The following is a 13,875-nucleotide window of genomic DNA, read 5'->3' as shown; positions in this document are numbered from 1 at the left end:
TTCATTTTATTGAACATGCGGATAGCCTCCGGGTCATGATCTAGTCTTATTAAATTTCATTGTGAAAATATTTCAATTATAAACTCTTTACAACATAGAAGTGTTTTCAGGGGAATCACAGTACGTTGGAGGCAGGATATAACGAAGCAACTATGACGAAAGGTTCAAAATGATGAAAAATATCTACAGCCCATTTGCATTATCTTCTTATCCTACCTATCCGATCTGCCTTCCAATGATTCCAACAAATTCACACGTTAAATGGGGTATGTTAGGCATATTTAAATAAAAGACGGTAGCACTTTTCCACAATTATATTTTATGTATGTGACAATGTATCCTATTGTTAAAAGGTAGAATAATGTGTTACTATCTTTTTTATAAATAACTTCCTGAGATCGAAATTCTAAAAAGAGAGTGAATTGTTTGACAATTAATAACTTTTCGTATACTGCACCTGTCATTTGGTTACCAAAGAAGTTTTATTAGATACTAATATTCTATTTGCAAAAAAAATGATGGCATGATACCTTTAACACACTTTCCGACATAATTCAATAGTTCAAAAGCTACTCGATTTCAAAGAACAACAGAATTTTAGCGTTATATTTAAAAATTATGAGCGACATTTAAACTCTTTTACCAGAAACCACTCTGCGGAAAGGTGTCCAATGGGAAGTATGGCATTTTTCACGATATCCTCTGCATATATTAAAGCTTTGTTAATAGTTGTTGTTATGTGATACCATACATAAAGTTTAACAAACACTTGAGCTGTTGAAAGCCGGTATGCTGAGAAAATCCCATCAAAATTACTGAGATACGGATAATTAGGTCGTCCGAAATTCCTGAAATAGGTTTTTAGATAGGTTTTTACATACAACATATTCTATTCGCAAAAACAATGGTGGCATGATACCTTTAACACATTTTCCGACTCAATTCAATAGATCAAAAGTTACTCATTTTCAAAGAACATCAGCATTTTAGCATTCTATTTAAAATTATGAACGGCATTTAAACTCTTATATCACGAATGTTAGATTTTAATGGAATAAGTGCAAATGCATATTAGATCACAACTACTGATATTGAGCAAAAATTATTCAAATTAATTTGAAATTTTAGGTGATAAAAGAGTAATTACCATCCGTTGTACAACTTTTTTAAAAATGCATATATTATTATGATACCATACATAAAATCGGAATAGAATAAAAAAGTATTTTCCCGAAATGTAGCCGTTAGCGAACGTGGCAAAACACACTTATCCATATGTCAGATGAAGTCAACTTTGATGTTATTCTCAAGACCAAATAATTCCAACTATTCAAACGGGATGTCCTTCCTTGGGGTCCTTGCACGAAATTTCAACCGCATACGACTTCGCGGTCGTGTGCGAGTCACATGGTAAGGAGGCGAGCGTGTGACTCCAGCCGAAAGCGGGCGGGCGAGTGGTGTATACCCCATCCAGTTATCTTCGTGTTTAAGCCGAGAGGTTTGTCCTCATTATAATGAAGGCATAGTCGTCGCATGTGCTCGCAATCGGAGAGGTAGAAGAGGCGGAAAATGAGGTGCTTGGAATTCCACGAGTTCTCCCGTTTACGAAAAATGCATTTCCATCGACGACTTACGGGGTTTTGTGCGGGAATCGCCAAGATCTTCGGCATTGAAATAGGAAAGTAAGAAAATACTTATAATTTCTTGTAGTATATTGTCTGCACTCCCTTAGCCCTAACTTTGGTATGGGTATTGAGGATAGAGTGAATATCGTTCAGCGAAGCAAAAGACTATTTCTGAATTTTAATCAACATAATTGCGAAGTGTGTTAACGCATAAGGTTTTTTATGGCGCTTTGGTTTATATTTGCTATGCGTCAATCTGCGGTTAGCATATGCACTACCGAAATGACTTATGCCATTAACGCTCATTTAAGTGTCTGGTAGGTCACTTTCCACGTTTTATTGCATTTCTGCGGCAGGGTTCAGTGATTAATTAAAATAGGTCATTAAAAAAATTTAAAAAATTCAGTCAAGGACAGAAGGAATCGCATTCAGCGAAGCGACGATGCATAAATTATTGCCTTTAAAAAGAGTAATTTTCACGAAATTCAGGACAATTTTTTTTGCAGAATCACTAAATCAACCATGATTTCTCAGTTCCAATGGGAAGTTCTCTACTTTTATTTTCAGAAATGCTTAGATTGTGTGGTTTTCAAATTATCCTACTCCTAATTCCAATGTTCTCGAAAGATGCTTACTTAGTTTTACTGCAATAAAATCTTCAGTTTCCAGTGTAAATTTAATTACACAGATATTAATTTCCTAGGTTTTTTGGAGGTTTTCTTCCTTGGCACTATCTGAGCCATTGACTGTACGAAGGAGGCCATTATAGCTCCATGTATGTCAATCCAGTGTGCAGAGAATGGGATTACTATTATCTTTATCATTCTATAAATATGCGACTGGTGAGATATTTTTCCATTTTACTTTTTCAAATGCCCAACTATTCTTGTAATGATTTTAAAATCCATTCAGCTCTTTGTATATCTGTGATGCCGGTATGAAAATAATCTTTGTGGACGTTCACTGTCACAGTGCCACCATATAAACGCTAATTCAGTCATGTGATTGTCACTACAGGAACACTCACAGGTTAAAAGAAAACGCATTCCCACAAACGTGTGTCTGATATTTCGCATGCTGCGAAATATTTCCAGTGAATCATTTAGTGGTTAGCGGTTTCTTAACATTTGAACTTTCATTGAAAGAAAAAAATATATATTTATGCTTTCTATTCCGTGAAAATTCTACGTTGGGCATAAAATATTTTGGTAACAAGGACATGGTTACTCGAGTAAATTATTATTATACTTGTTGCTGCACCATTTAGAGAATTTTTCAATGTATTTATAAGACCATAAATTATGTTGAATATTGATTTTGTATCGGTTCTTTCACTGTGAGTAGTTAATTTCTATTTGAAAGGTTTGCGGAGGACAGTGTCATTCCTATAGAGCCTTGTTACATAATGCGGTTGCTTGAAACGTAACACATAACTTGCCAGAGGAGAGATATTAAGCATAATAGACAGGATAAGAGATAAGAAGCATAATTGACATTTATGAAGATAATGGTTTGCTAAAATTTAGATTCATGTGTCTAAGCAAGCATCATCTTCATAATTACATACCTGAAAAGGCAAGCAGAATGATAAATATGGGTGTTGTTTTGCCTGATATGAGCCTGAGTGTCTAACATACTGCCCGCGTAGCGAAGCTTAGCCCAATAGAAAAAAACAAATTGGATTAACGATAACGAAGATCATTTTCCCAATAAAATGGTCAGGCGATTGCTTAGAGGCAGAATGATTTGTCAGCTTTTCTCGGCTTTATTTTCTAATTACTTAATTATCTAATTATAATAATTTATTTTATTATGTAATTATTCTCTAATTAATCAATTGCTACTCTTTTAAATTTTTTGCGTTATTTAAAACCAGACTGGTTTTTCATAATAATTGTTTCTTTTACAATCAGCACGTGGTGCGAAATGGCCTTAGCTGCCGATGCACCATATGAACTTAATACTACTACCTTCTATTCATAAATATTTCCGTCGTTTTTGTCAGTTTAGTATAACCGTCTTTGATCAATAATCTTAGGGTTGATGTGTCGCATTTTCCTCTCAATAGGGTGGTTTCCAATTGTTTATTGCATAAATCGAAAGAATATTACTCCTGGAGTAAGTGTTTCTCGTTTTTAGATTCTTTAATGACGATATCCATTTTTCGTGATTAAATGAAAAGTGAAAATTTTCAAGTGCGTGAAAACGCGACGGCTAAGTATAAATGCTGTGAAAAACCCGTGCGACGTCATTCTGGTTCCGGCTGCCGCCGTGTGAGGTTTGGTGCGAGGCTGTGTGCGCCGGCACGATGCAAACTGCTAGCTGGTAGCGCTTGGCTTAACCCATTAATCCCCAGCGTTGCGTTAACGCAACATTTTTGAATTCTAATTCTCAGAACTAGTCTCTGCCTCAGAATAATGTTTTTCTTCGATTTAATGACTTTTTAAAGTATCTCTAATTCTAATTTTGTCATTTCCACAAAAATTTTCATTCATATAATTGTATTTTTATGGCTGATGGCGTTTGGCATAAAAATCGATGCGCACATATGAGACACCCTAGGAAAAACGACATACCCCCAGCATATCTGTTAAGACAGAATGCGGCATTTTCTCCGAAGGAATACTGATAACTCCCGGGAAGATGTCAAATGTACGAATGAAGATAAAAAATAAAAGATGTAGCCTAATTTTTAAAAATTACTTTTTTTGTATTTATTTACCGGAGTATTCCCAGCGTTGCGTATACGCAGCATTTTGAAAATGATATGATGCGATGAAAAGATTATTTTTTCCAAAAATTCGTCTTAATTTGGCCGAAATAAACCGGAAAATGCGAAAAAACCGAAGATAAAAGCCCGGAATACAGTCTGGGGAATTATGGGTTAAATGAGGATTATTAATACCATATATCAATTTCAAAACTGGGATTTCAAAACAAAATAATTTGCAAATTATGAATACACTAATGTCGGGTAACGAATCGCAATCAATGCCTTTCGTATTCTTTGATGAAGGAAACTACCCCATTGGATTAATGATTTGCAAATTTTGAAAAGCAATTATTTTTTTCTGATTTTACTCCTACTCGCAGTAACTTTTTATTGACTTTGTGCATCATTCCTTAGCTCTAGCTCCTTTTCGAACGAAGAGCCTCTTTCTTTCTGCCCTTGCGAGACGGCATCTGTAGGAGAGTAAGCAAACTCCAGAAACGCATTTTCCAGGAATAGTATAGACAAAGTTTTAGTGATTCGAATCGAAAACGTGATAGTATCAATCGAATCGGATTGAAGCATTCCTAACAGTCCTACCAGCGAGGTCATTCGTCACATAGTGGAACTGACCATAGAGACGCTGTTTGAAATCAGCGGTTGTTTCCTACTCGAGCGCACGTTTCTGTGACGTCGCATCTCACTCCCCGTCTCACTCGAACGGCAAATGTCGCACAAGGCCCACTTTGTCTCAAACATTCCGTTATCTGCTAAACTTGGCCTACCATTCGACATCATCACTCGCTTCGTTCCCGGGTGCTCGGACAAGTCAAGCTTAGACCCCTTGAGCGTTTATCGCAAATCGTTCATTCGTATCGTTTATCGCAAGAAAAAAATAATCGTACGAGAATGTTATCAATTCCCAGCGTTATCGTTATTTTCTTATGTTACCTACCTTCTACTGTTTGAAATTTCTGGTTCGAGCGTGACAGTCTTCTTTAATTAATATCCCTTCGTGAAGTGCATCACATGCAATTTCTCAAAACATTTCATTTGACTACAAAATTACAACTCAATACTTAGACACAATTCAGTAGAACAGTTGTTTTAAAGTTTTTACTTTCTAGCCAATGAAACAATACAAAATGTTAATATCACTTATGCCAGAAAAATCAATGTTATTAATGTGGGGAATTAAAATTATTCTTTGATGTCAAGTCAATTGCAAAAATATACTTGCTAAGTTTTGTATTTTTGACTTTTGATTGACTTTTTTGATAAAAAATTTGATTTTTGATTGAATTGACTTTTCATTTCCTTTTTCAGGTAACGCAACTATTGGAATTACCTGCACTAACAATGTAGGATGTGAAAAAGTCACAGGTTCGCAGTGCAATGCAGCTATTGGAAAGGGACAGTGTGCTTGCAAGGATGGAATGCATGCTAGCGACGATGGGAAATCTTGCGTAAATGGTAAGCCAGTAAAACTTTGAGAAATGATATGAAAATGAGTCCTCTTTTTAGATCTATATTTGTGGGAATCAAATGCATTCATAGCAAATATAGTACATTTATGTGTAAACTCACACCCTTGAATTATAAACTGAGCCGGATTTCATTACAGTAATGCCATTCTGTTGACTCAATTTCCGGATACGGCCGTGATCTATATGATTGCTGCAAAACTAACATTAAAGACGAATTTGAGTGGTCAATTTCCCTATCTTTTGTTGGTGTGACCAATGAGTTCAACGCATCGATTCCATGGTAAAATAACCCAACCCTGCTCCAGAACCATTAACAGCCATGTTAAGATCATAAATCCATGCAAGGGACATGAGTAGTTCCGAAAAATCAGCATTCAGATTCTGTCTGTCAAGACTAAGGGAGCTACTACGACTTCACTCGAGAGAATGTGCTACATTCATAAATTTTCGTAGGGAAACATTATTGTCGTCTAATTACAGCTAATTACTTAATTTGGTACCTTTGTTACCAGTTAATCGATGTTTATTGGAACATTAGGTTTTTTTTCTTAATAATGATATAATAGAATATACCCAAACTTCGATGATTTTCTAAAAATTGCATGGAGAAGATAGAGATACCACCTTCTAATGCCATTAAGCTAAAATGTTCTTCAAAATTTCGGTTGAAAATAGTAGGTACTACGAAATTCCACATTGTTATTCCACGAGCTTCATTAGAGGCAAGAAGCGACTTCATACAAGCATTCTTTGTTCCCCTAACGATTTCATGGCTCTAATCATGAATGAAAGATATAATTTTTCAAGGTTCCCATTTAAGTGACTATTTCAAATGTGTCCACCACTGAGTGAAAACCAATATTACTCAAATACGACGAAAACGAAAGTTTTTTTTGCAATGAGGGCATTTTGAAGTGTTTCCTTGAGGTATTCTAATTAGGACTAACGTAAATTATATCATTCATCTCCGAGATTCTAAGGACGGAGAATACTGCGACAAACACGAAGTGGGGACGGGGAAAACAGTGTGTGACTCATAAGGATCATGCAGCTGCTAGGCTATAAGCAATGCTGGTGACGACCTGAAATGTGTTAAGGTGATAAGGACCATGGTAGCCTATTTAAACGTTAGTTGCGCATGACACTAAAGCAACATATGGAGCAAGAATATCTACCAATTTGTAATGTTAAACGCCATAACAAAGTTATAATGCGAGATATTTCCTTGAGCGAACCTTATCCATCGTTTTTTGATTGTTTAATTAAGTGATTTGACAAGTGAAATGTTGGGGAAAATGTATTCATACTCAAAATTAGTTCTTGATGGAAATATTCGTGAAAAATGTTTACGATTTGATGGGATGACCTGGAATATTTTCGAATATGATGTTTCCTATGTTTATTGCAGTTGAGCTGTGAAATACCCTAGCAATTGTTGGATATAAATTTTTGTCACTGAAGCCCCATCGGTGTATGATTGTTTAATTAGGGGAACGTAAAAGGCAAGATTTTGGAGGAAAAAACATTCATGTTCATAATAACTTCTTGTTACAAATATTTGTGGGGGAATACGTTTACGATTCGATTAGAACAATTAAAATATTTCCGGTGATGATATTTCAATTTTTCCGTTTTATTGTATATCAAATTAGTCGAAGTATTGCATTTCAAATACATTTCATTATTATGGCTGATTGCAACTTTAACAATTAATTTAAATATAAAATTGATATCAGGATATTCACACTGAATGACAGTATATCAATAATATAGCTGTAAACGAAATTTCATTAATAGTGGTACAGCCGATCATGAATTATAATTGGTGTAGCTGGGACTATTTACGACTATTTTAACTATAAAGATTTAATTTGAAATGTTTAACATTTCATCACCAAAAAAAACTAGTAATGATATCAGGTATGCACAAGTGCGTTGGAAGAAGGATATCACGAAGACGCTCTAGTCTGATTCTCAAGGACACATAGCAATTGTTAGTGCTATCGATAATCGTTATAAATAATTTAAAACGACAATTGTACCTCGTACCTTACAAGGTAATATATTATTGGGAGGAATGTAATTGATTATTTGATCATAAACGTAGATTCCCAGGACTGTATATCTCAAAGTAAGAATTTTTTTTTAATTAGCCTTATACTAAAATTGATAAAAATATTGTGAATTCAGTATATATAATAAAAAAGTTGTAAATGTATATTTTTAACGAATATATATCCAATTACAAATGCGGCTTCAGTGCTTGAACGTAAGTTTGGACAGGAACACTTGCATTTAAATAGTGCACCAAAGGCCGACGTTCTCAAAATAAAATTAATGGAAAGGCTCACCCCGTGTGTGTACGAGTGTGTATCTCCGCAATATGGAAATTTTTCACGACCGATTAAATCGTCCTGTATCTGCGTATTTTCCTCGAAAACTTTATTTTCAAATCGCCAGCCAACATCTGTTTAACACTTCTCAGCACATTTTTTTTGTCACGTACCACATAAACTATTAGGCGCATTGAGCCATATTTTGATGTCAAGTCAAATGCAAAACATTAAGCTGAGTCTCGTTGTTCTGATTTTTCATTTTCAATGACAGGAAAGGCAACTATCGGAAGTCCATGCTTTATGAACACTGGATGTGAAGAAATAAAAAATTCGACGTGCAGCTCAAGTTATGGGAAAGGAGAGTGCAATTGCAACGATGGATACCATGATCAAGGCGATGGAGAAACATGCGCACAAGGTAAACTGTGATGAGTCCAAAATATGTTTCAAAAAGTCAACCTTTTGCCATAATGTTGTTTATAAACCAAAGTTGTTAATAGCCTTTACGATTGGTGTAATGACCAATGGTTCAATTCCTTGATTCCTTGGTTAATTAAACTTACCCTACTCCAAAACAATTACAACCTTAGTCACAATTTTATTCACTAATTTCAACCCACTTTTTATACTCCTTGATGACTAACTCTTCAACCCGAGCAACTCTCCCAATTGATCGATGAAATATTTCAAATCTGGCCCATTGTGTTATTGCTTCTGAGATGATATTACTACGAATTTGAACTCCACATGTGGTAACTTCAACTCAGTACCTTTGCAGTGGTAAATTTTACCCGATCAGAGCAAACAGAGGTGCTAATGCTACCACTAGCAAAACTTGGCTTCTGATGCAAAGTTAGACAGTGAATTCGATCCTGACTTGCGTAATTCATTGAATTCACATCAACGCAAATACAATTGATACCTTACAATAAGAAGGTTCAAATGTGCAATGAAGCCTACACAATTTTATAAATGAATTCTATGAAATACGATTATTAAAAAATATTAATATACCAGAGCGTTACACATAAGGTACGTCTCCATCTGGCTTGGATTCAACACTAATAGAACATTATCTACACTGACCAAAATTATTGGACAACATAATTCATGAGTTGACAAAATAGAGTGAATGATCACAATAGTGGTCAAGGACAAAGTGATCGGCGAATAATAGAATAGGTGAAATTGAATGGAATTTTTATGGAGAGATATGAAGCGTGAGGTTCGTCAAAAGGAACCACGATATCAGGTTACAATGCATGCGAAAATAATTAGAAAATGAGGGACAGTGACATTTAAGTAAATCATAGCAATGTTATTAGCTTCAAAGTAATCAATAAATACACGGATTCGCACATCAAAAGAAAACACAGATTTATTGTTCCCACATCGAGAAAAGTGATAATATTTTTAAAAATTAACGGCTTCCTGTAACTTTTTACGTTCATAATTTAAAACTCTGAATACTTTCCCTCGGAAAAACTCGTTTGACGTACCACATATCCGATAGACATATAGAAACAGCCTCTTGGACCCTTAAATGGCACCGGTATGGTTTCCGAAATAATCAACATTCAGACGGTGGATTTCGCATTTCACTCAAGACAAGGAGCTACGTTCGTAAATTTTCGTAAAGTAGCATAAGTGTGCCCAAAATATCTCCTATTATACAATTCAATGCCTATGTGATCAGTTGAAGGATTTTTGCAAGAAGCCTTCTCTACGATGTCTTACAGAAATTACTACCGAATTCAGAAACACCACGAAAACTAACAATAGTCAGTGGAGAATATAGAGACACCACTTACCTTGACTTGATTTTACAATTATAATTACGATGGGAGAAGATAGTTATCAAAATACAAAAAAAAGGAAATCAAAGTAATTCATCAAATCCAGAAAACAGCTTTTGGGAGCGCATGAGGTTCGCAGAGAGGGTGTGTGACTTATATAAAGTCTTCTCGGGATACCGAATTATGTAAGAGCGCCGACGCACAGTGGGCTAGAATCGAAAAAAGCTGGCCAAAACCTCAAAATCGATTTTTTTGAGCTAGGAAGTTTAAACTTCGCATAAACATTCTCAAACAATTTGTGCATAACTAACCATATTATTTTGGTCCTGTATTTTCACTTTAACAATATATGTGAGGTCAAAGTTGAACAAATTTAGCGAAAAACGACGACCATCGATTTTTTCTGAAAATTGCCGACTTTATCCTCGTGCAGTGGTTTTATAAATAGTTTTATCGACAAAACAATTATACCATCTTAATTGACACTTTTCTTTCATTTGAAGGGTTTTTAAATATTTTGTTTCATCAATAACCATAGATACATAACAAAATGGCGGAGCCTGTTTTCAACCTATTTTTTACATAAACGTAGAAAAAAAGTAGACATTATCACCGGCTTACACTAAGTAACTTATATCATGTCGTTCTTTGAAGCTTCTATATTGTGAATCTAAAGTCAAACCTTGCACCAATTTGCAACCCCGAATTTTAAATCGTTTTTTCGAACGCACGGACGACTCCGGTTCTGGCCGGCGCGGCGACGGCGGAGAGTACGGCGACGCGGCAAGCGGGTGGATGCAATATGGACTCATTCACTTTTATGTGTGGATAACAGATATATTACTGAAATAAAATAATCACCAGAAAGTAAAATTAATAAATATTGCTACGAATGACTCTCATTATGCAATCGCTGGGCACTGCAAGAGGTGCACTGAAAGGTTTCTTTCTTTGAGTGCATTCCATGGAGAATGGACTTAAATCGCGTGCTTAAAGTGAGGAAACGGACCCTTTTATTAACTAACAATCTCTATTTCTAGGCAAGAGCCCTCGATGATGCATGGCCTCCACCTCTTAACCTCCCATACATATTTAAAGGCCATCTGACTACGGTCGTTTTATAGTATTGTTGTAGTGCCGAGCCCTTCGAACTTGTTTGGTTTGAACTCCTGCTAGCTTTAAAAGTTTCGGAAGGCATATTACTCACATCGAAAAATGTAGTCTTTCTGAGTAATACAGTTCATTTTAATCCTTGCCTTATGCTCAATTTAAAGTATTGATTTAAATCTCTTACCTATATATCAACGTCATTATTCTTAAAAAACTGCGCTGCTGACAAAATGGTTCTTTTTCAGAAATATTTTACCATACAAACATAACATAAGCAAAAGCAACACAATTTACACTTTTCCCAACTAACATACTGCAATTAGCACTGTCAGTAATAAAAGGTTTTTCATTTACTATCTGACGAGTTTTTATCACTTTCACTGTCTGAGCTAAAGCATTGTTTTCCTTTTTCAAAAACAGATCCATTATGTTTTTCGGCAAGCTGTGTGTTTCCTCCAGTTTAATTGGCGTAATTTTTGTCATTATCAGTTATGACATTAGGAGTTGTCTTCGGAATAAATCCTTATTTGTGGCCACTCGTGCCTATTTTTCTAGTCAACCGTTCACGGAACTTTCTCACGTCCTTATATCGTGCCTATATTGCTTCCCCTGACAGTTGTCGCAATTAAGAATGGACTCTTTTGCAATATCTGCTCCTTGAATGAAGACCTTATGTACGGTTGGTGGCATACCATAATTGTATTTAAAGCGTCAGTGAGAGAGAGAAAATTAAATTATTTGGAGAGGAAATCTAGAATAATTGTGATGACTTTTGAATACTCGTGCCTGTTTCATGTTTCGCCCAACGAACAGCATTTTTTACCTAAACAAGAAGGCACAAAGGTGCTCACGAGCAATAATTCATGAGACATAGGCCCTCGTTCCCACGTGCAATTATATTTCGCATGTCCTCACTGCTATCAAAGCCGTGTTTGCAAATTAAAGTGCACTTTATATGCGACGCGAAACTTGGATCTGTGGAAATGCACGTTAAGATTCGAGTCGCAGTAAGATGCAGAACCATTTTTGGAAACTTCTTATATAACCTCTGCTACAATAATTTCACTCGGGTAAATGAAATCATATGCTCGCGTCACTCTCTCATCGCTGGGGTTAATATTATATCCATGGCATTTCAGATTTTCTAAGACCCTTGCACCGAAATTTTGTGAGCTGCATGGACACAATTACTTAGAGAGAGGGCCTCTTAATCTGACATAACATAATATTCGGGGTTGCATTTTATCCAGTTGGCAAGAGTTCTTCTTGCTTCCGAGGATGGTCACTGTATCTTCCTTTTGCATTCGTTTTCCTCCTATTCGTTCTCTCGATACAACCCTGAAAACATGAATTGACGTCCATCTGCACTGGCTAAACCAGAGCAACATGTAAATTGTGCTGCATATGGAACAGTTATTAATTGCTTTAAATCAAGAGTATAAACTAAATAACCTTACTGGATAAGAATAATGAACTCTTCAAGCACCAAGACAGTACTTCATTTGGCAAAATTCGGCAAAATCAAGTACTGTATTGGGCCATTTTCCATCACGTTTAAGGAATATATTAATTGTTATTGTTAAAAAGTTTATTAATTAGTAAAAGAGTCCGTTTCCCCACTTTATGCACGCGATTTAAGTCCATTCTCCATGGAATGCACTCAAAGAAAGAAACCTTTCAGTGCACCTCTTGCAGTGCCCAGCGATTGCATAATGAGAGTCATTCGTAGCAATATTTATTAATTTTACTAGCCGCATTATTGATTGCCTAATGTGCGGAATAATTTCAATCATAGTAACCTGACCATTAGTTACCAGGGTTGTTTTTTCCCGTGGTTATTTAACCACACGAAATTACGGATGATACAGTCCGTTACGAGTCTTTAAAACTTATCCTATCTTGGGCAATTGGGCCATCGATATATAATAGCAATGCAAAGTAAAGGGGAAAATCCAAATCCTCCTCAATACGATTCTATTTATGGGAGATGAACGACATTTTGATGGTATAATCCTCATCACGTTGGTCATATTTGTGAATGATTGGCGCTCCAAATAATCAATTTTTCTGCAAGTAACATCAGATCAACTTTCTTTGGATTCGACTTTTCACTCATATTTTTTCATTTCATGAAATGCAAGGCTGAAACTCACATTGAATTTTAATACGTTAAATCTTGCATATAATTTTGATATTTCAAATAAAGTTTTGGACCATAAAGTGGTACCTTTGAAAGCTGCATACAGCAACGACACTATTACGGCTACGGAAATTGAATTCATAAAGGGTAATTCGACAGCAATATATTATTGGTACATATAATTCATTATTACCCATATTGCTCAAATTTTAAGATATAATGATTGAAATATATATCGATACCATCAAATATCTCCTATAATTTTATAGGCACGTATCCTAAACTAACAGATAATTGTGAGGCTGTGAATGTTTAATAAATAATCGTGCATAATACTTTGGACCCCTTTATGAAATGATATAATAACGACACCTATTTTCAGTTTGAAATAAATGGAAATAATGCTGTGATTACTTTACATACGATTTAATTCACATTTTCGATGTGGACTCGGCGGGATGTGATTTTTGAATCCTGGCTATCCAACTCCAATTCACCTAAGCGAAACTAATTCATTATTTGTGTAAATATCGGCTTCCATTTTTACTTTAAACGCAGTTTAAAATAGTCGGGAATCGATATCTAATAAAACTCGCGTAAGGCGTCACGACAAATGTATACCATAACCAAAAATTGAGTTAATTCGGGGCAGACAATTTGCTGTGGACATG

At 35.5% G+C, this 13,875-nt stretch overlaps 1 protein-coding gene across 2 annotated transcripts in view; it reads left to right on the top strand.

Annotated features, from left to right (window-relative positions):
* The window catches only part of LOC124164026 (multiple epidermal growth factor-like domains protein 10), a 69,506-nt gene that overhangs the window by 29,274 nt on the left and 26,357 nt on the right, over positions 1 to 13,875 (top strand). The window contains exons 10-11 of one of the 2 annotated variants that reach the window (XM_046541180.1): positions 5,662 to 5,808; positions 8,430 to 8,576. In XM_046541180.1, the coding sequence (XP_046397136.1) occupies positions 5,662 to 5,808; positions 8,430 to 8,576 (294 nt within the window). The remainder of the gene's footprint in view (positions 1 to 5,661; positions 5,809 to 8,429; positions 8,577 to 13,875) is intronic. The other variant, XM_046541181.1, reaches the window with a different exon arrangement.

The sequence above is a fragment of the Ischnura elegans genome, chromosome 8, assembly GCF_921293095.1.
Source record: "Ischnura elegans chromosome 8, ioIscEleg1.1, whole genome shotgun sequence".
Taxonomy (NCBI): domain Eukaryota; kingdom Metazoa; phylum Arthropoda; class Insecta; order Odonata; family Coenagrionidae; genus Ischnura; species Ischnura elegans.
This window is presented reverse-complemented; position numbering and strand designations above follow the sequence as displayed.